Source organism: Conger conger, chromosome 12 (assembly GCF_963514075.1).
Source record: "Conger conger chromosome 12, fConCon1.1, whole genome shotgun sequence".
In the NCBI taxonomy this organism is placed as follows: Eukaryota; Metazoa; Chordata; class Actinopteri; order Anguilliformes; family Congridae; genus Conger; species Conger conger.
In genome coordinates this window covers 36756744-36781280 of record NC_083771.1, presented here as the reverse complement: position 1 = coordinate 36781280, position 24537 = coordinate 36756744, and the positions used below count along the sequence as shown (strand labels likewise).

Here is a 24537-nt window from a genome sequence, read left to right as displayed (position 1 = left end):
ATGAGACTGTTATTGCCCCTTGCACCAGAGACATCCAGTAGCACAGTCCGGGTGACTGCACTCTCAGAAATAAAGGGACAGGGACATTTTCCTTCTTCAAGGATCAAATTTCCCAAATGTACCCTGAAAGGACAAAAATGTTCTCTTTGGGTACAAATTAGCATATTTTCCAAGCAAAAAGAATACAAATTTCAAATAGTTTGCCAGAGGTACAATCTTACGTACCTATAGGGTACCGCTCCACTGTATATTTTGAGATACCTTTCATCCCTGTATCTGGGAGAGTGCAGTAGCGCAGCCAGAGTTGGTGGCAGGGCAGTCAGGCTCTCGTGGTGGCGCATGCAGTGGATGCGCAGGCCGGCGCGGTCGTACCCACCTGGTGCTGGCTGGCGGCCATCATGATGACAGGCAGGCTCCTCTGGCGGACGTGCCTCCAGCCCTGCAGCAGCCTCTGCTGGGCCTCCAGGCTCTCCCTCTCGCGCTCCACCAGCCGCTGGCCCTCGCGGAGCCGCTCCAGGCTCTGCTGGTACTCCCTCCGCTGGCCGTCCAGCTCCTGGCGCTCCCGGCGGAGACGCAGCGCCTCCTGCTGGCACTCGCGCTCGCGGTGCTCCAGACGGCCCTCCTGCTCGCTCTGCTCCCGCTGCCGCAGGCCGCACTCCCTCTCCCAGCGCTGACGCTCCTGCCGCAGCCGGCCCTGGAGGCGCAGGACGCCCGCCAGCTCCTCCCGCTGCTTCTCCAGGTTGCGCTGCTTCTCCTGCTCCTGCAGCACGCTGGCGCGCGGGCAGGGCGGCCGGGGCGAGCGCTCGTTCTCCTGCAGGAGGAGCCTCTGCACCTCGAAGCAGCTGTCCTGCATGGTCACCGCCGCCTGGGACACACACACACACACACACAGTCCATGCTAACTGTCACCTGTTGGTTTGCATATGTATAGTCCGCTCTATGGGATGTCCTTGTCTCGTCACACACAGATGGCCCCCTGCCCCCTGACCCTGTCAGACAGCCACAGTCTGCCTGCACAAGCTGCACATGACATGTCCTCCACTGACTCAAAGTCTCCGCAGAGGTAACTGCTGCACTGTGGAGCGAAAACAAGCAGCGGCCCACATCTTGTGTTGTGGACTGGATACGCATGTTTGCGCTCTCCCCCCGGCTGACAGAGAAGGTTCTGCCAATAAGCACAAACTCACAAACAAAACTTGGCATTCCAGAGTGCAAAACACTGAACACTGTCCACTCCAGAGGCTCATTTATAAGGTTAGTGACTTAGTCCAATGGCCACTGCTCAGTTCTCAGATCTGAGAGAAGAAAAGTGAATATGTTCAAAAAAAAAAAAACACCTAAAAACTGAACTGCAGCAGTGGATACTCAAATGGTAAAACTAGATCAACAGCCAAATAATGCAATGTTGGTTGAAGACCAGCAAGATGGCTGCATACTGAATATTTATGTTCAGAAACTCCGGAGTCAATGAAGGACACCGTATGCGAACTGAAACACTGCAGGGCTTCTTCTAAAGTCTGTTCTCCTGTACAGTGTACGCACTCCATGCTATGTATTGTTTGGTCTCTTTCACTTTTCACAGTGAAATCTGGAGGATTAACGGTTCATTCTGCCAGCAAATGAGGTGTGAAATGACCGAGTGCCCCGCAAATCAAAAAAACACATTTAACACACATGTACTCGCAGAACAGTACATGCCTCTATCATAACATCCAATCAACCCAATAACAATAAACGTTAATGTACATTTATTTACTGAGAATCAGTGATAATCTGTAAGATTGATGAGTGAATTAAGCACGGTGCTAAATGACACTTTGTTGGCCACATGAGAGATGGAAAGGGTGAAGGGCTGTTATTTTCTTACCTGCAGACTGTAGAGCAACTGGGTCAGGCTCTGGACACTCTGTACCACCTGCAATAGGACATTACACACCAGCTGAAAAGTGAGGCTCGAGTGTCCTCATGAGGAAATACACCATCTCCTTCTTTAACATGGGACCTACTGCCAGCTACATACAGTACCACAAGCAATGAGCTTGACGACAGAAGATTGGTGTAGGATATGTGAAAGTGTGTGTATGTGTGTGCGTGCGTACATATACAGTATACATACTCAAATAGAGATTGGGAGACCATGTCGCAGCCGGTTCTCAACCCGTCTATGACTCTCCAGTTTTAATGTCATCCAAAATATGGCATCTGGTAGCGTATGTTTGACACCTTCACTGCAGTGCATCGTGGTGATAATTTGGTAGGGAGGGAATAGTGCCCCCTAATGGCACAAACTAAACACCCTCGCAATAACCTTCTCTTTCTATATCCTCCCATCCTAGCTCTGCCCTGGTTAGTTCAGAGTCTGTAAGTATTTCATGGTACTCCTGCCGTAGGCCTTACACAGAACTATTGATTCGGTTAATTAAAACATTTGTCTTCATCATGTCACACACAGGATTATCAAATAGGATTATCTATCCTATTATCCTCCTATCTGAAACTTATGATTGGATGCATTTGTTACACTGCTCTATATGTTCTTCAGTGCGTTGTGAGTGCCCCCTTGTGGTTCACACTCAATTATCACATTTCATTATCAACAACACCTGGTTTCCATTCTTCTCTTTTTGTCATGGAAATGACTTTCAGGCAACCATCCTATCAGGTATAACTGATATAATGAACAGAATGATAAATGACACGGGCTACGACTAGCATCCTTTTAAAAATGGAACAGTATTCAAGACCTGAAAAGAACTCCTGGTTTGTTATCCAGGCATGCATAATTTACTACTTTAGGCATGTGAGTGACTTTAATAGGCTCACATGAATAATTAATGATTTCATCATCGTGTCCTTGGGGAATGGAAGAAAATATGAACTACATGCATTCACTGGAAGACTGCACAGCAAATTATCTGTTACTACATCCAAACCCAGGGAAGAGCAACCACAAGGCAGCGATGCTATCAGCTATGTGCTCAAAGTGGATGTCTTGGCCCACACAAATGTATTTTCCTTCAATGTGGAGGCGTACTGATGAATTGTAAAAAATCATGTATTACAGGCCAACTGTAGTGAAGAACTGATTATGATTTTTCCCCTGACCCGTGGGGTAGTATTGTGGTTATATTATATATTATGAACAGTGTGTTATGATGTGATAATGATCTTTCTATGTTATTTCATTGATAATATTTATGCACTCCCTAACAAAATGTAGCTACACAGTATGTGTGTATATACAATAAATATAGTGTACAAAGTACAATAAATAATTTGAATCAAACAAATATGGTAAAATAGATAAGCCTAAAATGTATCCCAGCCAATAATAATAACAAAAATATAATCTATATTCAAGCATTCAAAGAAACGAAATGATAAAAAATCCTGCTTGAGGCATTTGAGGAAGCCGGTCGAATGAATGAATGGTTTTATCAGATCTATGCACCTTTCTTTTGCTTTCATTTTACCAGTCTGTTCAAATAGCAACAAATCTCTCAGATGAAGTGATTCATCTCATAGACGCTTCAAGTAAAAAATCTGTGGAGACAAGAGTTTCTTCTTCAGTTTCTTCAAAGTTCCTTCTTGTTTGATCTCATGTTCACAGCAATAGATCAGGTATGCTTAGTGAAATGCAAAGACGCCAGAATGTCTTGAAATGTGACCAAGGGCTCTAATTAAATTGTAAATGAAAAAATATGTATAAAGGATCTGAGGGATAACGGTCTGTCACAGTAAATTGTGAGACCTACTTTCAGGTTCAGACTGTTGGCTTCCCCCTGTTTCAGCTGCGTGAGAGACTGCAGGATGAGGGAGTCTGTTCCCATCCACTCCCCGTCTCTTGTCTCCGAGTCTGACGCCAGTGATGTCGAGCTTGAACTTTGCGTATCCAAGTAACTGGCTGAAAACAGGGAAAGATTAAAATGATATTAGTAGCGTAAGGCTTTAAATCCATGAGACAATTTATCAGCATTATAACCACTGAGACAATAGCAGGAGATACAATCTAGCAAGTCATTAAACGGACTTTAGCCTTAAGGAAGCTTTACAGAGACTAAGAAGTGTGGTACAGTAAAACCAAGTTGATAGTTATACACTAATATGCATTTTGGAAAATAATATTTTAGAATCAGTTTGAAAAATAGCTGCAAACTGTTGTATACTGTATGTGGTTGAGTAATATGGGCTGCATTTTTTGGCCTAAATGGTTAAATCGTCATACACAATGGATAGTCAGCATAATGTAACAGCACCTGCAGTGACCATTCCAGAACAGAGCTGAAGTTTTATTGTTACCCATTAAGAGGTAAGGACGGCACATTAAGCAAACAGGATATCTTGCAATGTCATTTAGAATAGCGTGAATGGCACAATACAGGGGATGGCAGTGAAAACAAGGCTATGTGAGGACGAGGAAGGATGCGGGTTTCGCTCACATTCAGTGGGGGATGCTGGGATGCTGCTGAAGCTGCTAGACTCCCCGAGGGTTTCCAGGGAAACGCAGGATGACGGACAGGACTGCGAACTCAGTGCGGCGGTGAGGTTCTCCGCTGGAAACATACGACACAATGAGAATCCATTTCACACACCCCAGTCAACACTGGGAAAGACACAGCTGAACAGTTCCACTCCCCATTGTTTTTCAACCAATATAAGCTTCTGACACAATGGAACATACAAAAATGTGCGGAATGTTCTTTCTTTCAGTCTTCACTTTAAGACTTCACTTCCTACAGGAAAGCGCCATTGAGTGGAGAGTTCGAGACCATATGTGGAGTCATTTCCTTTTAAAGGGGACAGGAAGTGTGACAGGACGCAGCAGGAAGAGGTGGCTCACCCTCTCGGAGAGCAGCGGTGAGTATGGCCATGGCCTGAGGAGCCTGGTCCGGGTTGGGCTTGACCAGGAGGCGGGGCTGTGCCAGAGGCTCCTCCTTCACGCTCAGCCCCGCCAGCTCTGTGTAGATCTTCAGCTTCTCTTCTAACCGCGTGCAGATCTGCTGGTCCTGCACGTGCAGCGTCTCTGTACAGAGCAAACGCAGACCACTGTCAGAGTCATCGCTCAAATCTACGCTACTCCTCAACACACCACGTGGTGATACGGTTGAGTTACCCCACGTGATACGCGTACTATGACTGGACAGCTAAAGGGATGCTGGCCAGACGAGTCCTCCCACTCACCCTGAACTCTGTGGATCTTCTGAGCCCTGGCTTCAGCTGCTCGCCGCTCTTCCTCAGACTCATTGGCATTCTGCTCCTCTTCCTCAGGACAGCTGAGAGAAGAAGATGTAGTTAGGGGTGTTGATACAACTAAAACACGCTCGTACAAAGACACAGATAGACAAACACATAAATAATCTCTGTCTCTGTTTGTGCGGATACAACTAAATACACTTGAACAAAGACACAAATAAACACATAATCTGACTCAGTTTGAGTGGAAAAAACACAGTTAAATTCACACAGACAGATTAACACATAAATAATCTATAATATATCTCTGTCGCGTGCACATACACATGGCACACACACACATGGCATGCACACATGGCACACACACACACACAAATGCACAGAAAAGCTCAGGCTAATGTCCAGCACGGGTATGGGACAGAATAAAGACATATTACAGCACGGTGATGTAATCTGCACCTCTCCACGGCCTCCCGGATCAGCCTCATCCAGCTGTTGCGCTCCTCCTTGGAGGCGGTGTGCACCTCGTACATCTCCGGGCCGGCGGCAGACGCACTGATCAGGAACAGCCCTCGCTCCTCATTGGCCACCTCCCTGACTATCAGCTTCTGGAGGGAGATCACTGGGGGCTTCTGGTCCTGTACAGGCCATTAACATTACAACCATTATACATTCAGCTCTGGTCCTGGTCCTATTCTGACCAGTGTTCAACAATGGTTGTTCAATCCATTATGATTCCAATCCATTCTTCTAAATTAAGTTATTCTAGCTACGATTTGGTAGGTCAGCTAATTAAAATATGCTTTAAATTACAATGGAATCAAAAATGTATTCCTTCCACTCAAGTTAATCCACTCATATGATGAACATTTAATTCCAGATCTGAGTCAATTACATTTTTTTAGGTCCAAATACTTTTCCGTGCTTGACTTGCCTTGTGCAAATGAGCTGACCAAGAGGTCCAGAAGGGTTTTCACTTTTTGAGAGTATTTCATGGTTCCAATACACCAGACAAGTTAAAGTATTTTAATCCAAAATAATTTCATAATTGACCCAGGTCTGTTCAATTCCAACCATCTTCTAAACTATAAAAACACTTCACAATAGTAATCAGTGTAACAACTGTATGTAGTCTGTAACGGAACTTCACATTTTGAACTTTTTTTTTTTTTTTTACTAGTTTTAGACCTACCACAGCAGCAAATATATATTTCTGGTCCTTTTCTTGCAGGAATATCAGGGTGTCTGTGAGAAGGAGTGCCAGGATATCTGTGGAAGAAGACAGCACCGTTCAGTCAGAGTGAAAACAAGAGTGCAAAGCACCAGAACTGAGATTGAGCAAAGGAGAATGAAATTAAACATGGCTGCCAGCCACACACCCTTGAGTCTCCCGGTGGCGGTCTTCCAGTACAGCAGGCCCTCGTGCTTGAGGGTCCTGGCCTGGCTCAGCAGGTCCTGTTTGCGGAAGGTGAGGCCGCTCTTCAGCTTGGCGAAGGTCTTGTTCTCCATGCGGTTGACCACGTCCAGCAGCTTCTGCTCCTTCTCGTACTCACTGACCCTCAGGTCCACAGCGGCGATGCCGTCTCGGATCAGAACCAGCGCTCGCGAGAGGTCTGCATGCTCCTCTGTGCCCTCTGCACACAAGAACAGAAAGAATTCACTGTCTGGTTAAAAACATTATGAAAGTGAAAAAACATGGGTCCAAAGGAAGGGTTTTCACTAGATACGCCATTTGCCTGCTGCATGAATGGAATTTCAAAGTAAAATGTTTTTGTATAAGTAATCACATTGGTTAAATCCCATAAGAATGGACAGGCCATGTCAGACCTCCAGCGCTCATATTTATAAATACTTTTAAAAAGGACATTTTTGTATTACTTTCCATCATTATCTTGTAAGAAAAGGCAGATGTTCAAGGTCTTTAAACCCCATCTTGTTATGGGAAGTAGGATTGGTTATGGCGATATTCAGTAAAACACTAGATGGCAATATAGAGCCAAACTGACCCTGTGAATGTTGAAGAATCCTCTCCACCAGTACTGGATACTTAGTGATGCGCTGTGTCACCAGCAAGATGCACTCTGGGATCTCCCTCCTCCGGACCAGTAAGTTATTACTTTGTTGCTGGAGAAACATCATCAGAGCACACAGCAAAAACAAAATGGTTAAGCAAACATGTCATTTCATATTCTGCAGCTACGGGTGACCTGAAGAGACTGACAGTGGAAATGAACTTACTTTGATGAACACTTGGAACTTCTTGTTTTGCTGCTGGAGTTCTTTGAAGAAGTTCACGGCCTCTATGTGGTGACTGCAGAAGTCCCCGTACACCTGCTTCATTCTTTCTGCATTGTCACAAGAAAACTGAAACCAAAAATAAGAGATGTTACCATTTCTGCACAGATCCTACCGCTACACATGCACCTGTGCTGCCGTTGCGTGTGATACAATGGGCCTGCAGCTTCTGCATTCGGTGGAAGTCTATCTGCGGCTCTTGCACTCACTTGGTGCACGAGGATGTCCCCGATCCTATTGATGAGGAAGTTGTTGTCGCTGCCCTCCTGGGTGCAGCTCTGCCGCCGTTCCTTCATGGCGCTGAAGAAGCTCTTGTGGAAGTGGAAGAGCTCGTCCAGGCAGGGAAACATCTTCTCCACCGCCTCGTGGTCCAGCTGCAGCTCCTCCTTCATGCCCTTGCGGAAGATCTCTGCCATGATGGTCAGGGTCTGGATGTGGTGCATCTCCGTCTGCATCAGCTCTGAGAAAGCCACACAGCATGCAGCTCTGTTACAGGCACTGATGCTCACTAACCTCCCTGGTATCTAGACCAGACCATGGAGGGGCACAGTGGCTGCTCAGTGTGTTACAGCATGAATGATTCATTTGAGTCTTTGATTGGTTAAGGAGTCCAAACACCTCGTTCTCAAGACTTTAATTGGCTGCTGATTGAAAGGAAGCCACACATACCTGTTGACACTGAGGCCCTCCAGGATTGGAATTTTACACCCCTGATTTAGACGGCCCCAGGCATAGGCCCCACTCTTTATATCACACTATAGTTTTTTAAACTAAACCATAACTGTTTAATCTACAAGAAAGCAGTAGCCATATTGCTTCAGCAAAACATCAGACGAAGCAGGAGATTCAGTCTGGGCTGCGAGATGGCAGCAGGACTCACCATAGATCACATCCTGCCTCTTGATGACGCTCTTCTCCTGCTTCCTGCAGAACTCGTGGTCCACAACCAGGCTCCAGGACTCGGCCTCGTAGTCCAGCAGATCAGCGTTCAGGTCGCTGCGCAGAGGGCCGTCCACTGTGTCTGAGGAGAGGCAGCCAGCGTAGCACAGGACTTCAGTGGGAAACATAATACACCTCACATTAAGTCTGCCTGATCTTATATGTACCACAGTGTACATTCACAAAATAATTAATCGAAGGTTAAATGCCTCAAATATAGAGAGAGGTTACGCTGAACTGCAAATTCTAGAAGAGGTGTTCCTCCTGAGATCATGCTAGAAATGCTAGAACTTGGGTAAACTAATACCCAAGTTCTACTTCATTAGGCCTATGTTTAAAGGAACACAAGTTCTACATGTATCTACATGTATTGCAGAGACATTAAAAGACAGTATTTCCACTCTGATATGGTGCAAATAGACATCATGCAGAAATATCTTGAGAAAGCTGGGTCCCCTTACCTCCATTGATGGAGGAGTCGGTGGATGGGGAGGACTCTGTGACCTGCAGCAGCTCCTCAGACTGGGAGCGGTTCCTCCACACGCTGGCCTCAGCGTCTCCCTCCAGACTCTCGCTCATCCTCCTGGAAGGGACACACACCATGGCCAGTCAATTCAGCATATTCATGTTGGGCAGCTACATACTGTCTGTGTAAATCCATTCACTAATGAATACAGTTTTTCTTTAGATTCTACTCAAAATGCACCACCATGAGGCACCATTCACTGTGTAAATGTGTACTGTGATTCCTGTGAGACAACACCAGTGGCTAAGGAGCACTACAGGTTAACTGAAATACTGCAATTATATATAATATGACACTTACAAATGTACATTACATTACATTAATGGCATTTGGCAGACGCTCTTATCCAGAGCAACGTACAACAAAGTGCATACCCACAACCAGGGATAAGTGCGCTGAAAGACCCTAGAGGGAAGTACAATTTCAACTGCTACCTGTACAACAAAGATAAGGACCAGGGCCTATTTGAATTTTTTTTTTTTTTTTTTTTTTTACAAACAAACAAACAAACAAACAAACAAACAAACAACAAAGCAAAAGTGACCAAACTTAACTAGCCAAACACTGCTTACCTAGCCGAACTAAAAATACCGATACACAAAAAAAGTAAATCACAGAAAGACAACAATTAAGGTTCACAGGGAGGTAGGGAGGGACGGGGAGAGGTGCTGCTTGAAGAGGTGCATCTTCAGTTTGCGCTTGAAGGTGGGAAGAGATTCTACAGTTCTGATGTAATATGTAATATGTACTGTATGTATGTCACACCATAAGTACATAATAAAATAGATGTGCATTAATTTTAGTGGTGTGTGTGTCAGCATTTGGATTCAAAACACTTTGCTTTACTGAGTATGGTGTATTGTAATCTATAAAAGGGTTTCTTCAGGTCTTCCCCCAGCCGTGCTGTACTGTATGTGTGCAGAGACCCAGGCTCACCGCTCAGACACTGCAGGCACGCTCTTGGACAGGGGGTTTGGGAGGCACACCTGATCCCTCCGTTCCCGGGACGTCATGACAGGAAGAGAGGCAGATGTGGGGATAGAGCAGGGTGTGGGACAGTCCCACGCAGGGCTACCTGGAGGGGAAGTGAGGAGTGTTCAAGGCCCTACCCTGGACGTGAACCTGTCCACCCGCATAACCCCCTGTCAGACCAAACATCCTAACACAGGTTCGTAACATGTCAGGCTGAATAATATCAGGAGTGTTTTTTTTATTTTTTGGCAAGACATACATGTAAAGTAAAGCATTTCACAGTGCGTTTGATCCAGTTCTTCCTCCAGTCTACAACACCACTTTCACTCAGGGTCCACAAACAAAATGTTGTAGTCAAGTAACCGAAGAGCTACTCCTGGAGTGCTCCAGCTCTGTCACAGACGCAGTATATACACTGACCGCCATAAGTGTTGGGAAGGACATATTTTTTTCTTTATCTGGGTATGCACTCCACAATTTTTTCATTTGTAATAAAATATTTCACACGCGGTTAAAGTGTACATTGTCAAGTTTTAACTGTATGGTATTTTTATACACGTTTGTTTCTTTCAGCATGTATAAATGACAATTCTTATACATACCTCTCCATTTCAGGGCACCATAATGTTGGATAAATAGGAATGCTACGTAAATGAAAGCAGTCATGTTTAATACTTTGTGGCATATCCTTTGAATTCAAGGACTGCTTGCAGTCTGTGACCCAAAGACATCACCAGCTGCTGAGTATCTCCCCTGCCAGGCCTGCACAGCAGCCATCTTCAGCTCATGCTTAAGTCCTCTCTTCATCATATGAAATGCATGTTCAACTGGATTCAGACCAGATCAGATCAGATTACTGACAGTCAAGAATGTATTAGCAGTTAGCTATATGTTTGGGATAAGTTTCCTGGCAATGAGTTTGGAGGCACTTCTGTGAACTTTAGCATATGACATACTTCTGTACACTTCAGAATTCATTAGTGGCAGCTATCAGCAGTTACATCATCAATGAAGATAAGTGTATCTGTGGCAGTCAGACATGACAAACAAGACTCCAAGGCAATCACAAGCGTAGAAACAGACTAGATTCTCAAAGTTCTCTTATATCTGCACTAAGGAAACAACTGAACACACCTGATCAGCCATTTGTCCCAAGCTGAGAACAGCACTAGGCGTGTGGATTTTTCAATCACAAATGTTAAATTGTGGAGTACAGAGCTAAATTGAGACAAAATATGTCCTTGTCCCATGACATATGAAGCTCACTGTATAAGTTTCTTCATTTTACTGGGTTCTGAGTGAATGTGATCGGCTATATAATGCTGGTATGGAAGCACTCAGTATCAGGTGGTTGAAGTACTATTTGTCTCAATGATTCAGGCAAATGGCTTTATGTCACATGTGGGCAGAAAGAAAAGGACACAAACAGTATGACCATAACAGTCTTAAAAAGCATAAATGTTGACTGGATTTACTGTGTATTATTTTGAAGTAAAAGTTCAGTTCTAGGGAAGCACATGTCAAGGACAAAGGTTAAGTGAATGGTTTTCATGTCAGACAAGGGAAGGGATATGTTCATATTAGGGAGATGGTCTTATTTCTGTATACAGACTACATCAAATTATCGTGCTCTTCTGCACTTTGCTTTAACATGTGTTTTCTTTTTCATAAGTTTGCATTATTACTTGTATTTCCTCTCAGCAGATGAATGCGTGAATTGTTTACAGGACATGCATGTTTACAGTGCAAATGTTAATCACTTAGAACAGACAATCCAAAGGCACTTCCTCCTCCGGGCTCTCCCTCACTACAGTGCCTCGATGTTAATCTTGCGTGCTAAACATTAATGGAGCAGGAAAACTTTAACTTTTCACTCACTTTGTGGGAGGGAAGCGGCTCTGTTCTTTGTCACCACTGCATACTTGTCCTGAAGTTTCTGTAAAAACAGTCTGGTAAGAATTGTGCAGACATGAAACACATAAAATATGATTCACATGTACGTCAGTCCCATTTAATGACTTCAAGAAAAGATGCAGTCCAACACATGTGGTGCGAATACAGTATGTGCGTGCTATTTGTCTGATTGCTATGTCTATTTCATTTTGTACTTGTAATTGTGAACACTCAGATTAATCTACTTGCAACATATCCTGAAACTTGAGTTACTATTCTGAAGTATCTAAAAGGAGAAGAGTCATGGCAATGATTTGTGGCAAGTGATTCATAACAAGGTTCTCCACATGAGGTCATGGTGCAAGTCTACACAAAATACAGTTTTTAATGGATCCACAATACATTTTTATATTAAAGACATATTTTATTACAGAAAGGATGATATCTGTAGATTTATGGTCTGCCATTCATTGGGATACCTAAACACAAAGACGTGCTTAGCCATATATAAGCAAAACCTCATTTTGCCACATGGACACTGTATGTACATCAGGTTCATGACTCCAGTGTACTGCACTCATACCCAGTCTCTTATGAGGTTATTTTGAATTCCACTCCTGAAGTGGATTATATTGTGTTTAAATTGTGGCCAGTTTACAGGAGTAGACAGTTGTTTCAGCCATCACAGTAACAGAGCAGTCACACGCTACCTTCAAGCATGGCGTTGCGCAGTCTCGACAGCCTTTATGGACATTCATGGTGCAGTCTGGGAAGGAAGTGACATCACACCACATTAAATATTTGCAAACAGCTAGATAAAAAATACAAAGCTGGAGCCATTTTGAACGGCTCTTTTCCAATCTGTGCAATACCAGAAATTTACACAACATGTTGTACATAATACTGCTGCCTACTACTGCTACACAGTACTAATATTCTACTACTACTACCTCTAGTCTAGTACTATAACTACTACTACCAACTGCTAATGATAATAATAATAATTAAATCAGAAATTTTCAAGCAATGGCTGAACTGAACCAGAGAAGCATAGAAACCATAGAAAGTAGAGCTTTTTTCTCTGTCCAGAATGTGAATGGCAGTAAACAGTGAGCATGTTCTGAAAGGGAAAGAGGCTGCAGACCAGCAGGCAATGGAGACAACACTCACGGGAGCACTGCAGAAGGTCCTTTGCCATCGCTGGCTTGTCACACACTAAGCACAGTGTGGGGCTAGAGCCAGACCCGGCCGCAAAATGGTGCGCGTTCACTGGCTTCTCCTTCCCTTCCTTGTCCTTCCCCTTGCCCTTGGAAAAGCCGAGCAGATGCCGGTGATCACACACGAGCACCATAAGCGTTTGATCCATATCAACATCAGAACTGGTGGTCTGGTTCTCTCGGTTAAGTGTTTTAAAGTCCGCAGCTGAAGTACTCATTCTTTAAATCAGCTGACCATTAACAGGCTCACAAGAGTTAATGATTAGAGAGGGAAATCTGCTTGCAAAGCTATTTGTGAGTGTCATATTTTTCGTAAACATAGACTGAAGTACAATCCCTCCATAATTTTTGGGGCAAATACATATTTTTAATTTGGCTCTGCACTCCATAATTTTAGATTTGTAATCAAACAATTCAAATATGGTTAAGGAATAGCTTTTATTAAAGGACATTTTTTGGAATCTTGGTTTCAACATGAAGAAATGACAGCCGTCTTATAAATAGCCCACCATTTTGTCTTTAAAACTGGGGAAAATTGGTACAGTGCTAAGCAGAATGAACTGAAGAAGCACCGCAATATTAACCAACAGAGAAAGGCATGAGCATAGGCGTTACCTTGTTCTTGTTACGAGTGCTTGACATCCTGCTCTTCAGGAAGCTGAAAGTGCGACTCACTTTGCACTTCTCTGATTCTGCCTTTGATGGGATAATGTACCTATCCCACTCCTCTTCTTCCATTCTGTTGTCAAAAATATATATTTAAAACCACACCAGGCTCAGAATCCCCAGATACCACAGAATCCCCCATTTTTTCAACAGTCATTCCTTTTTGCAGAGTAGAAGGACGTACGTTTTTGTGACAGTGGAAACCTAAAATTCCACACACAGTCCTTTCATCCTGTGGTTCATAAACCCATGCTATATGCGAGCACTTCCTCAGGAATAATAGTTTCAGTGTAATGTGTCAGACCATCTCTGTCATAGCACTATTATGTCAACACAGTTGTTGGTTAGTTCAGACTGTTGGTGGTTGCAACCTTTAAACAGTGGAGTTAAAGGGGTAAGCCAGGGCATGCATTACATGCAAGACAAAGCAAAAACCATGGAACTCTCAGCAGGCTACCACAAACCATTCCTTCTTTTCTCATTCAAATAATCATAGTTTCATTATGTTCAAAGGGAAGCCAACATCCTACATGATGCTTAACCGTGCTAGGATACTAGACACTAGGGGTTCTTCTAGTTACCGGCACTAAGATACGATGTAAGACAGTTAAGGCTTGTTATAGGTAGTTGAATGTCACTGGCAGCAGAAGCTCCATTATGGGTAGGTAGCAGGGGTGAGGGAACAGTAAGAGTGGTTACAGGGGAAAGGCTGGCAGGATGCACTAATGGTTAATAAGTCATGCCAGGCTGACCCACGTGCGCTTGGCACAGGAGGCAGGCTCTTCCCACATACTCTTTGAGGAACTCGGAGAGGGTGAGGTGATGGAGGGAGTCTGCCAATGCCACGCTGCCCTCGTCCTCAGCTGACTGTGCCCTTTTGCGGAAACTTATCTCCCTACAGGAAACAACACAGTTCTCCCAACGTGGCCAGGCCAGAGAGGGGAAACGCACACATCTTCGCATGCCTGGACATCGGCTTCTGACGGAAGCGCTAACGCTGCAGCGGCTTTGAAGTCTGTCGCGTGCAAATGGTGGGCGTGCGAGCCAAGGCCACGTTTGCGTGATTACGATTGGCCTCAGTGAAAATGGGAAATAAGTACAAAGCTTGGTTTCAGAGGTGGGGCTGCAATAACTGCATAACTGGGACAGTCTATGAAATGAATACTGCTCAGTCTAAAAAAACATTTTATCTGTCTGCACATATTGCTCCATCTGAAGAGAAATACAATGAAATAAAGAATGGTGAAGCCAAAAAAAGCTTAAATGCACAATGAAATTTATATTAGTGGGAAAAATGGAAAATTGAAAGTCGATGAGTCAGTTATAGCATAACTAAAAAAACATACAGAATGTAAAATTGGCTACAATAACATATACTTGTTTAACCAGCACAAAAAACGGAGTATTTTGATTAACACCAAAGCAACATGAGCTGGCTTCAAAATTATAAATGATAAAACTGCATTTTGATGCAATGTTTGCATTTATGAGCAGCAGTAGGACAATAATTATAAAATAATTAAATCCTTTTATCAAAATAAGAATCAACATTTTTGACCTGAAACCCAAGACATAAGAACAGCACAGGAAATTAAGTTTTCCTTTTCCAGAAAAAACTTTGATTGACTGCCTGTGCTATTGTACGTTCAACTTCATGAAAGCCCCTTTAGTATAATGTTGGAAATTGTGAATGTGTTAAACTTCACACCAGTTAGTGAGATCAACACTGACATATTGGTGAATTCAGTTAAACATGAAAATGCATTTAAATGGTTAGTGCAGTTTTGTTCAACATAAAAGTTATGCTTATAAAAAATAAAAATAAATCAATAAATAGGATTTCAATTAAATCAACATTTCCCCTTAACTTTGAACTTGCAACTGCTGAACTTGCCAAACAGCATCTGAGGCAAAGCCTAGGACATATACTGATTAAATCCAGATGAAAATAATACTTGCACCAATTATGAATTACAACCTAAAAAGGACTGATGTGGTAAGTGTGGATGTATCTGCACAATACACAAAATGATTTAACAACATAATCGAAGATTATTATAACCAGCAGGAATCTTAATCACAATAAGATTTGGTTGTTGGCAGACTGTGAGTTCCACATGTCTGCAGGGAGCCATATGGCTGAATATTCACACACTACTCTGTATGGAGTGTTAACAGTGTGAACTGACCTTACTCAGTCATCGAACAACAAAAAAAAAAATGCTAAAAGCCCTGTCTGGAGAGAGAAAGACAGGAAAGCAGGAGGTGGTGTCATAGGGGCCCCACAGTTTCTGTTTGCCACTCTTATCACCAAAATAGGAAAAGTCCGGATACATTTTTAAAGTATGAATGGACTGAAGGTCAGTCCAGTCCCCTCAATGGGTGGTCAGCATGTCAACAGTAATAACCTGAGAAATTAGCACTTTTATCTATAGAATACTAAGTACCCTTCTTTGACTGAAATAAATATATTCACTGTGTGGACTAACTGTGGATTCTATCACATACTATCTGTGGTAAAATGCTCAATTATTTCTTCATGTGCTTAGGGGAATACAGCCCACTGCAATGTATACTGGCTTAGTTCTTCCACTTCTCATTTTGTTTTGTTTTTATTTAAATTACTGCCGATTTCTCTGCACTGAAAAGGAGCACTGTTAGTGCAAAGCACAAAAACGTAGTAAGACCAAAGGCCCATTTAACAGCAGTGAATGGCAGCGACATTTGGGTAGAACCATGATCTTTGTGACCTTTCAAAGCTACAGTAAGCACACACAATCATAACACAGCATCTTATAACATGTAATTACAGTAAGAATGGAGCAAACGTTAAGCTAAATGTTTAGGTAACATAGAAAAAGTACAGTCATATTTTCTGAAACAGACGAGAAGATGTAAATACCTTTTCTCTTGAGGAGCTTCTGGTAAGCTGAAAGCACGCTGCTCTGTAGAAAGTAACAAGGTAAACATAACATCAGTACAAATGCACATTGTTTTCAATTGGATCCCAAAAAAAAGAAATCCCCAAACAGCCCTGATCACAATCCCAAAGTGTTAATCGCATTACAATAAATACATAAGAGACATTAATGCATCAATTCATGATCTATACATTGGGATAGCAATGCAAAGTGTAAATGAAAATGACACAGGAAATATATCACTTGAACATGGGAAACAAAAAACTCATTTACACTAGCAGAGTATCCCAGGGGCAGAGAAGTGATGGAAACAGATGCTCTCAGCAGAGGTGAGAGGGAAAACAAACACAAGAACAATGACGTCTTTGGCCACGACTGCCAAGCAAAAGTACCACACCATTGTCTTAAGGTACAAAATGCAAGACTTATTTTTCGGTCTAGGCCCTGATTCTCTCGATCAATTAGCACAGCTTGGCTCAAATAAATCTATTAGTTGGTTGAACATTTAGGATTTTGCATTTTGTAACCTTCTGACACCAATTAATACAACCAGAAAAATGCTATGTCACCAGTGAAACAGACAATGGGCACATCTGCTGGACGGAGATTTCCGGCTCAAGCACAGCATAGCTAGCTTAGCGGCACTATGTGGCTGTATATTACAGTAAGCTGCGGTCTGCGCTACGGTACATGCTGTTAATGGAGTGGCGTCAGCGCTTGATTGTGCGAGGTGTACTTACTAACTGGATTGAGCAGAGACAGTGATTTAGACAGAGACAGAGCCTGAAGGAGGGAACGACCACTGCTGCTGTACACGCCATCTACAGGGCAAGGACACGGTGCTCACTGCAACAGCGCACGCTAGGCTCAGCGCTAACATTTCACATAGGCCAAAACTGAGTCATTGTCACACAGATATACTGTATATGCGGTGTGTGTATATACATATATACTATAGATATAGTGAGCTGTTGGACAAACATATTTTTTTCTTGATTTGGCTCTGTACTTCATGTTAACAAACAGATTCCAAAGGCAATCAAAAGGCTAGAATCAAGAGCTCTTATACCTGCACTAAGGAAGGAACTAAACAGACCTGACTAATCAAAAACATCCGCAAAGCCATTATGGTGCCCTGAAATGGGGGGACTACTGTATAAAACAATGTATAAAAACTATAGATTGTTTTATACTATACAAACTAAGGTGTCCGGTGCTGACATTTCTACATGGTTAAACCTTTAAAATACCCTTTAATAAAAGCTGTGAATCTGCACTATAGCCACATGTCAATCGCATTGATTACAAATCTAAACTAGTGCAGAGCCAAATCAAGAAAAAATATGCCTTTGTCCCAAAGATTATGAAGCTCACTACATATACACACAAGTGTACTATAAACACGTAACACATGGACACACAGACACATACAAAGATGTGTCCCAAATAAAAGAAACTTGCAGAAAAGTGCACTACAAACAATTCTCTATTCATTTGGAGAGGCTGATGTACATTCCTCTATGCAATGATGAGTGCTTTTTTTGTGCATCACACATATGCAAACCATCATGGAAAAAAGGCATTCCTGACAGAATAGAACATTCTCAAGATTTCCTTCATTACAAGACATACAGCATGCTCTGAGCAAAGTTAGTTATCCTCTCATGCAAACACAATCGTCTGAATAAATGTTGAATAAGCAGTATCGTGTTGCTGGAGGTTAGTGGTGCCCTGACTGAAATGAGTTTGGGGGGTGACCGTTAGAAACACAGACCTTCGTTGAGGTCAGAGATGGTCGCATCACGGGTGAAGCGGGGGCGCACCAGGCTGATCTTTGGGGAGGAGTAAGAGTAGGAGCGCAGACGGACCCCCAAATCCCCCGAATCCTGAGGAGAGTCGGCGTAATGAGTAACAGGTACCAGGACTGACATATTTGCATTGCAAGACTTCAGAAACTGAGGAATCTTAAAAAGAACCACAGAAACATCACTATTGTGTTTACGCGTGCGCACACACACACACATACATGCCCATGCATACACGCGCACGCAAACACACACACACACATGCACACAAACACGCACACACGCGTATGCGCGCACACAAACACACACACACACACACACACACACACACACCAGAGCCTTCAGTACCGTTGAGGGGGGGTGGCTGTATGAGGAGGAGGAGTGTGTGCGGCTGCAGCTGAGGTCAGGGGAGGTGTCGAAGGAGTCCCTCTCATCTCCACTGCTGGCCTGCAGGACGCAGCCCGAACGGGGGGACGTGGAGGGCTGGGAACAGGGCGACTTGTCCAAGAGATCTTCCTCTTCACTGTCCACCTCCAGTGCGACCAAGCTGGGGCTGTGGGAAGAACAAACCTCCATACAGAACTGCGTAGCACTATGAGGGGAGGGAAGGAGCACACAGACTGGAAGAACTGACAAAATAATGAAATGACACTCAGTGAATGTGTGTGAGAGAGAGAGAAAGAGAGAGAGAGAGAGAGAGACAGAGAGAGACGAGCCTCTCACCTCAGTACGCAGGTCTCCTGTAGTGGATTTGTGGCCCCGCTAGAGGTCCGGGTTCGTGGTGGGCGGTTTGCTCGCTCCAGGGCCAGCTCAGCGGGGAAGGGGGACGGCAAATGGGAGGAGAAGGGAGGGGGGGATTTCTCTGCCTGGAGAGGAGAGAGGTGAGACCCGGATCGGACCTCCTGGGCTTCGGGTGTCGGCTCAGAGGATCTCTCCCTGACACGGTCCCACCCCTCACTGTCCGTCAGCGTGCCGTCTGCAGTCACCCCCGCGATGCTGTACTTTATATCCAGGTCATTTACCTGCAACGGCAGGGAGAAAACAGTGCCAGTACCGCTCACTGGACCTCAGCTAAGGGACCTGCTTTCAACTGGATTACTCTGTGAAACAAAATAAACAACTTACAGCTGATTAGACTAAGCATGAGCCAATCCCCCCCCGGAGCAAAGTGAGGTTAAGGGCCTTAATCAAGGGCCAAACAGCTGCACAGATCTTACTGTGGCTACACTGGGGCTTGAACCACCAACCTTCCAGGTCCCAGTCATATACCTTAGCCACTAGGCTATAGGCTAGTATGCCCCATATAACCTATGCTGCAGAGCAGCAACAGCAGTTATTGAAATAAGACTAGCTTGCAGTGAAACTGGAGAGAACTAAAACAAAGATTGAGGCTTGAATTCAATAGCCTGGTACAACACTTGATGCATTGTGTTATTTTTCTCTCTGTGATATATCACCCCCATGTATACTATTTAGAAAAGGAAATCAGTTCCAATTCAAATGTGTGACAGCCTTGTTTTCACTGTAGGTTCAAACAATTTATTTTCCATTCATCATGCTGAGTAGAAGGATTTTTATATCAGGGCTCGTGCCACAAGTGTTTGAAGAAAGAAATCAAGTAATTTCCCTGAAGAACAAACAACTTGACTCATCCCTCTGACCTGAGCTTGTGGGCGGTATGGTATGGTAGGAGTGCAGCCTTGAAATCCTTGGCATTGGACACTCATCACTGATATATATATATTTTGAATGCATTTTAACAGTATTTTAAGGATACATTTTTGTTTTTTGATTTGTTTTTTATTGCTGTAGTAGTCAATTTACTGTGAAATTGGCCAAGCTTGAAGATTGTGGGGAAAATATATTATGTGAGACATTTCAAAATATTCTGAGTTCCAGGCAAAACATTTGTATATTCTTGGAAGCAAATAGTAGTTGAAGTGTACTTTGCACGCAGGTTGAATATATATGCAAGGGAACGTAGAATCCTTTTTTTTATCTACAAATGACCACAACAGAGTCACTGCAGCTTATGAGACTACACTCCATTGAAGCACTGGCCCGTGAGCCAGCGACTAGCTCCCAACCTCCGGAGCACACACTACCAGGGGGAGAGTTAGCCTGCACTTCAGGTGAGCACCTAGGCCAGTTACAGCTGCAGGAGCCCTGCGGAGCCCACTGCTTACCTGGTCCACCAGCATGCTGTTGGCGTAGACGTGGTCCCTCCCGCTGATCATGGCAGAGAGTCTCCCTGCAGCAGACCACGTGGACCGGCCTGGGTGTCTGCTGCTGGACGCAGACTGGCTTTTCTCTACCGTAAAAAAGCACATATAAATAATGCGTTAACTTCGTTTCCCTTGATATGTTATTGGTTGTTTCTTCACTATCCATTTCCACGGATTCATAAATTAAATTAGTGATTTTCTGCTTGTGTTTATGTTCTGCGTGGGTCTGAAATGTAATTTAGAAAAAAATGTCATGACAAAAATGAAAGTGTTTTCATTCCTTTAAAGTTACAGTTCTTATCTATGAGGGGTACATAATATACAGAACCTGGCCTCAAATACAGAACATCAGCTCATACTGTTAGCCCAGACCCCACACTATGGGTTCAAACTGTAGCTTATATTGCTTCACTTCTAGACTTTTGATGCGCTGCGTAATTGTACAGCAGCATAATTCTACCATAATTCTACCACCACATCCACTGCAGTTATGTGTCATGACATAAAATATGTATTTGCAGATCATGATTCTTCCTAGTTAGTCACATGCATAAATAAACCATGCACAATAAAAAATGGGTTTGATGTTGACATCCTGCTTCCTCTGATGTGAAGCTAATTCTTACTTCATTAATGGTTAACTAATAAATGATGTACACTATCACTATTTATTTTACTAGGTACATATTAACTGCTTGTTAGTCTTTAAAAAAAATTTTTTTTACTAACATTGAAAAGTGACAAAACTGTTGTCAATTAAACAATATACACTATAATTTAAGGAATGGAGGTGAATGCTTATTTATAGGTAATATTGTCATTGAATAGCAGCCAATATTTATCTTTCCCAGGGCTAATATACTGATATAAAGCAGAGGCTAAAACACAATTAACTGGAATGTCTACGACAAGTTCCCATGATGCATCACCTTTCTTGTTTGTTTTTGAGTCAAACAAGAAAAATAAATTTCCGAAACTGAGCTTGACCGAAGGGCCTAACAATATGTTTTACTGAATTTATTTTAAACAGCTGAAATGCAATGCACAATAGACACAGCATGACAAGCAAACAGATAAGCATGTGATTAAATACCTACAACGTGTGTCTGTTCATAGAACACAATCTGAACACGATGAAAAGCACTACAATGAAAAATGAGTACAGCGAAACATGTTACAAATGGACTTTTCTGTTTGAAATGACCTCAGTGCCTCGGTGTTGATTTTTACCACACACATATTAAACTCCTATTGCTCTGCACAGCTGTGAAAACACCACCAGGATCATTCACTCGTTATGAAAAGGCAGGGATTGACTGATCCTCTAAAGGAGCATATCATTTGAGCACTCTGTTTGATGTCTCAAACTAACCTCACTGCATGTGACGGCAAGGAGGAAAATATTAATCCGAGTGGAATTTCCTCCATAGATGCCCACAGCAGACCACATTCAAACAATGAGGTCGTCAATGGGGAAATCCCCCCTCATACATAAGCACACATTCTGAAGTTGTGAATGCGGCTCATAGCATAGTTGAACGATGATGACACATGTTTATTCAAGTGTATGGACGTGCAGAAGGAGCACGGACATATTAAACAATGCATACACCAATGTAAGTTATAATAATATAGTGTTCCAGCATTCGTTCTTTAGATATACTGTAAAAGGCAGAGACTTCCTGGATTTCCTTCCAGTTCCACAACATTAGGATTGTGTTAATCAAAGTTAAATGCACAACAGAGTCCATGAAACTATAAATCAACTGGGAATTAAAACAGCAGGGAATATGTGCATTCAGTTGGTCAAGGTGTGAGATTGTCTCATCAACAGATTGTCTCAAGGCCAGAGGAGAATTAATATATACATGATGAGGGAAAAGTCAAATTCAAAATAAGCCTTTTCCCAGATGAAAACCACAACGTCGATGGAACATTTTCACATGTGAATTAAAATATTCACGTATGAAAAGAATATATGACATATCGCTACTAGACCGGATTGGTGAGTAGCCTGGATAGACAACAACCATGCAGAACTGAAACATTCAGCCAGCACTGAGGATTTTTCCAACAATAACTCATCAACCAGTGGAAAAATACAGCACAGACACAGTCACAGAGTACAGACATACAGTCACAGAACAAACATTGCATCACATTTTACTTGCAAAAATTATATGTTGTTGCCTTTTCGAGGAAGAAACCATGTTTTCGGCCTCATGAGGACATTTGAAAAGCACCACAAAGCTGTCCCTGTAATGTTTTACAACAAAACATGTCAATAACCTGACACCTGGATGGATTATACCCCCGAGCTGTAACCAGAGCCAGCTCCCGTCACTCCTGCGCTAAACAGGAGCGTGTAACGAAGCAGGGCAGGAAAGCGGCGCCCTGCGAGGTTCACACACGCTGAGCTCTCCGCCGGGCTGTGTGAGTTTCCGGATTGAATTAGCTCTCCGCAGCGGGGGGGCTCTCTCTTCTGCAGCGGGAGGACATTAACAGTGCAGGGGCAGAGCTGAAATCCAGCCAAACAATTTGGAAACGCACGGTTTGTCCCCCTTCCTAGCTTCTCCTTCAGCTATCAATAGGCAGGCGCGGCAGCGGGAGCACTCCGGGGCCCGGGCCACTGATTGCCTGGGCCTACAGGCGAGGTGTATCTCAAACCACACCAGATAAAACAGGACCAACAGCTGCTCGCCACATGTACAGAACACTACTCAGTTTGTATTTCACTGCCAGGCAATAAGTGCCTTGCCCTGCACTTGTAACAGGATTCCTTGGAAAGGTGAACACGGGGTGGCAAGCCACATTCTGTATCTCTTCAGTATCTCTGTGATAGCATTTTTTGAACTGTGGTTTTAACATGCATATTAATAGCTTTTCTTTTGCATAACATACATTGAACAGCTGCAGAGAAAGTTAATAGTGACTAGCCAGTGAAATCTGGTTCCCGTGACAGAAGAAATAACTGCCTGAAACATGGTGTGCAAATAAAGATTAATCACACGCGCGCAACAGTGTAAGATGACAATTTATTTTATGGTTCCTGGACCTTCCACAGATGTTTAATACACCTGTGACCGTGTTTGAATAGGTCTTTACAATAGCATAAAACATTATTCAAACAAATTATATTGAATTACCAAAATAGTGTAGAAATTAAGCAATGAATCATGTGCATGTGTAAACCTACCATTAGGATTTTCTTTCTGTGAATCAAGTCATTCAAATCCAAGGGAAAAACAATTACAGATGTTTTTTAATGTGTCCCAAAGTCATCTGTAGAAGTGAAAGTATGTGTTTCCTTGTACAAAATAAAAATGTATTTGCAAATACAAATGCCTAATGGCATAGTGATGAAGCAAATTGCATCAAGAAGTGACAACCCCAAAGTCACTGGACCGTTGTAAAACTAATTAGGTAAATATCAAAACAAACAAAATTATACTTGTGTATGATAATAGTGCTTGTCCACAAGACATGAAAAAGGAATTTCACAGTTCACAAAGATCAAACAGCTGCAAAAAAGACTAAATACTAGCATAGGATAGTCATGATTCTGACTGCCAGTAACATGTACAGAACAAGCCATACAAAGAAAATGCCACAATAATAATGGCAACAAACAGACGTGGGAAATGCAGTCTTAAAATAAAACTCTCTATTATACTGTATTCTATGCTCGAGAATCACTGTGGGATCTGGGGGATGATCAATCCGAATGGTGTTTGCATGCTTTATACAGCTCCTCATATTGAAATGTAAATCCAGCCTTCACAATCACTTGATGACAATGTTTGTCTACAAGCAAAATCAGACAGTATATTCAGCATTTTACACTATTATGCTGTCCTTGTTATATCACTGCGCTTCTCAAAAAAC

At 43.0% G+C, this 24537-nt stretch overlaps 1 protein-coding gene across 4 annotated transcripts in view; it reads right to left on the bottom strand.

Moving 5' to 3' along the window:
* The window catches only part of arhgef28a (Rho guanine nucleotide exchange factor (GEF) 28a), a 73843-nt gene that overhangs the window by 8274 nt on the left and 41032 nt on the right, over positions 1-24537 (bottom strand). Inside the window, exons 10-35 of one of the 4 annotated variants that reach the window (XM_061263673.1) lie at positions 20614-20738; positions 19151-19449; positions 18776-18980; positions 18397-18508; positions 17363-17443; positions 16604-16646; positions 14495-14596; positions 13651-13774; positions 12989-13124; positions 12529-12584; positions 11804-11861; positions 9890-10028; positions 8889-9010; positions 8369-8509; positions 7698-7948; positions 7432-7557; positions 7200-7317; positions 6573-6827; positions 6386-6462; positions 5653-5831; positions 5182-5273; positions 4841-5023; positions 4440-4553; positions 3756-3904; positions 1868-1915; positions 377-865 (exon numbers count right to left, since the gene is read on the bottom strand). In XM_061263673.1, coding sequence (XP_061119657.1) covers positions 377-865; positions 1868-1915; positions 3756-3904; positions 4440-4553; positions 4841-5023; positions 5182-5273; positions 5653-5831; positions 6386-6462; positions 6573-6827; positions 7200-7317; positions 7432-7557; positions 7698-7948; positions 8369-8509; positions 8889-9010; positions 9890-10028; positions 11804-11861; positions 12529-12584; positions 12989-13124; positions 13651-13774; positions 14495-14596; positions 16604-16646; positions 17363-17443; positions 18397-18508; positions 18776-18980; positions 19151-19449; positions 20614-20738 — 3824 coding nt within the window. The remainder of the gene's footprint in view (positions 1-376; positions 866-1867; positions 1916-3755; positions 3905-4439; positions 4554-4840; positions 5024-5181; positions 5274-5652; positions 5832-6385; positions 6463-6572; positions 6828-7199; positions 7318-7431; positions 7558-7697; positions 7949-8368; positions 8510-8888; positions 9011-9889; positions 10029-11803; positions 11862-12528; positions 12585-12988; positions 13125-13650; positions 13775-14494; positions 14597-16603; positions 16647-17362; positions 17444-18396; positions 18509-18775; positions 18981-19150; positions 19450-20613; positions 20739-24537) is intronic. The other 3 variants (XM_061263675.1, XM_061263674.1, XM_061263677.1) reach the window with 3 other exon arrangements.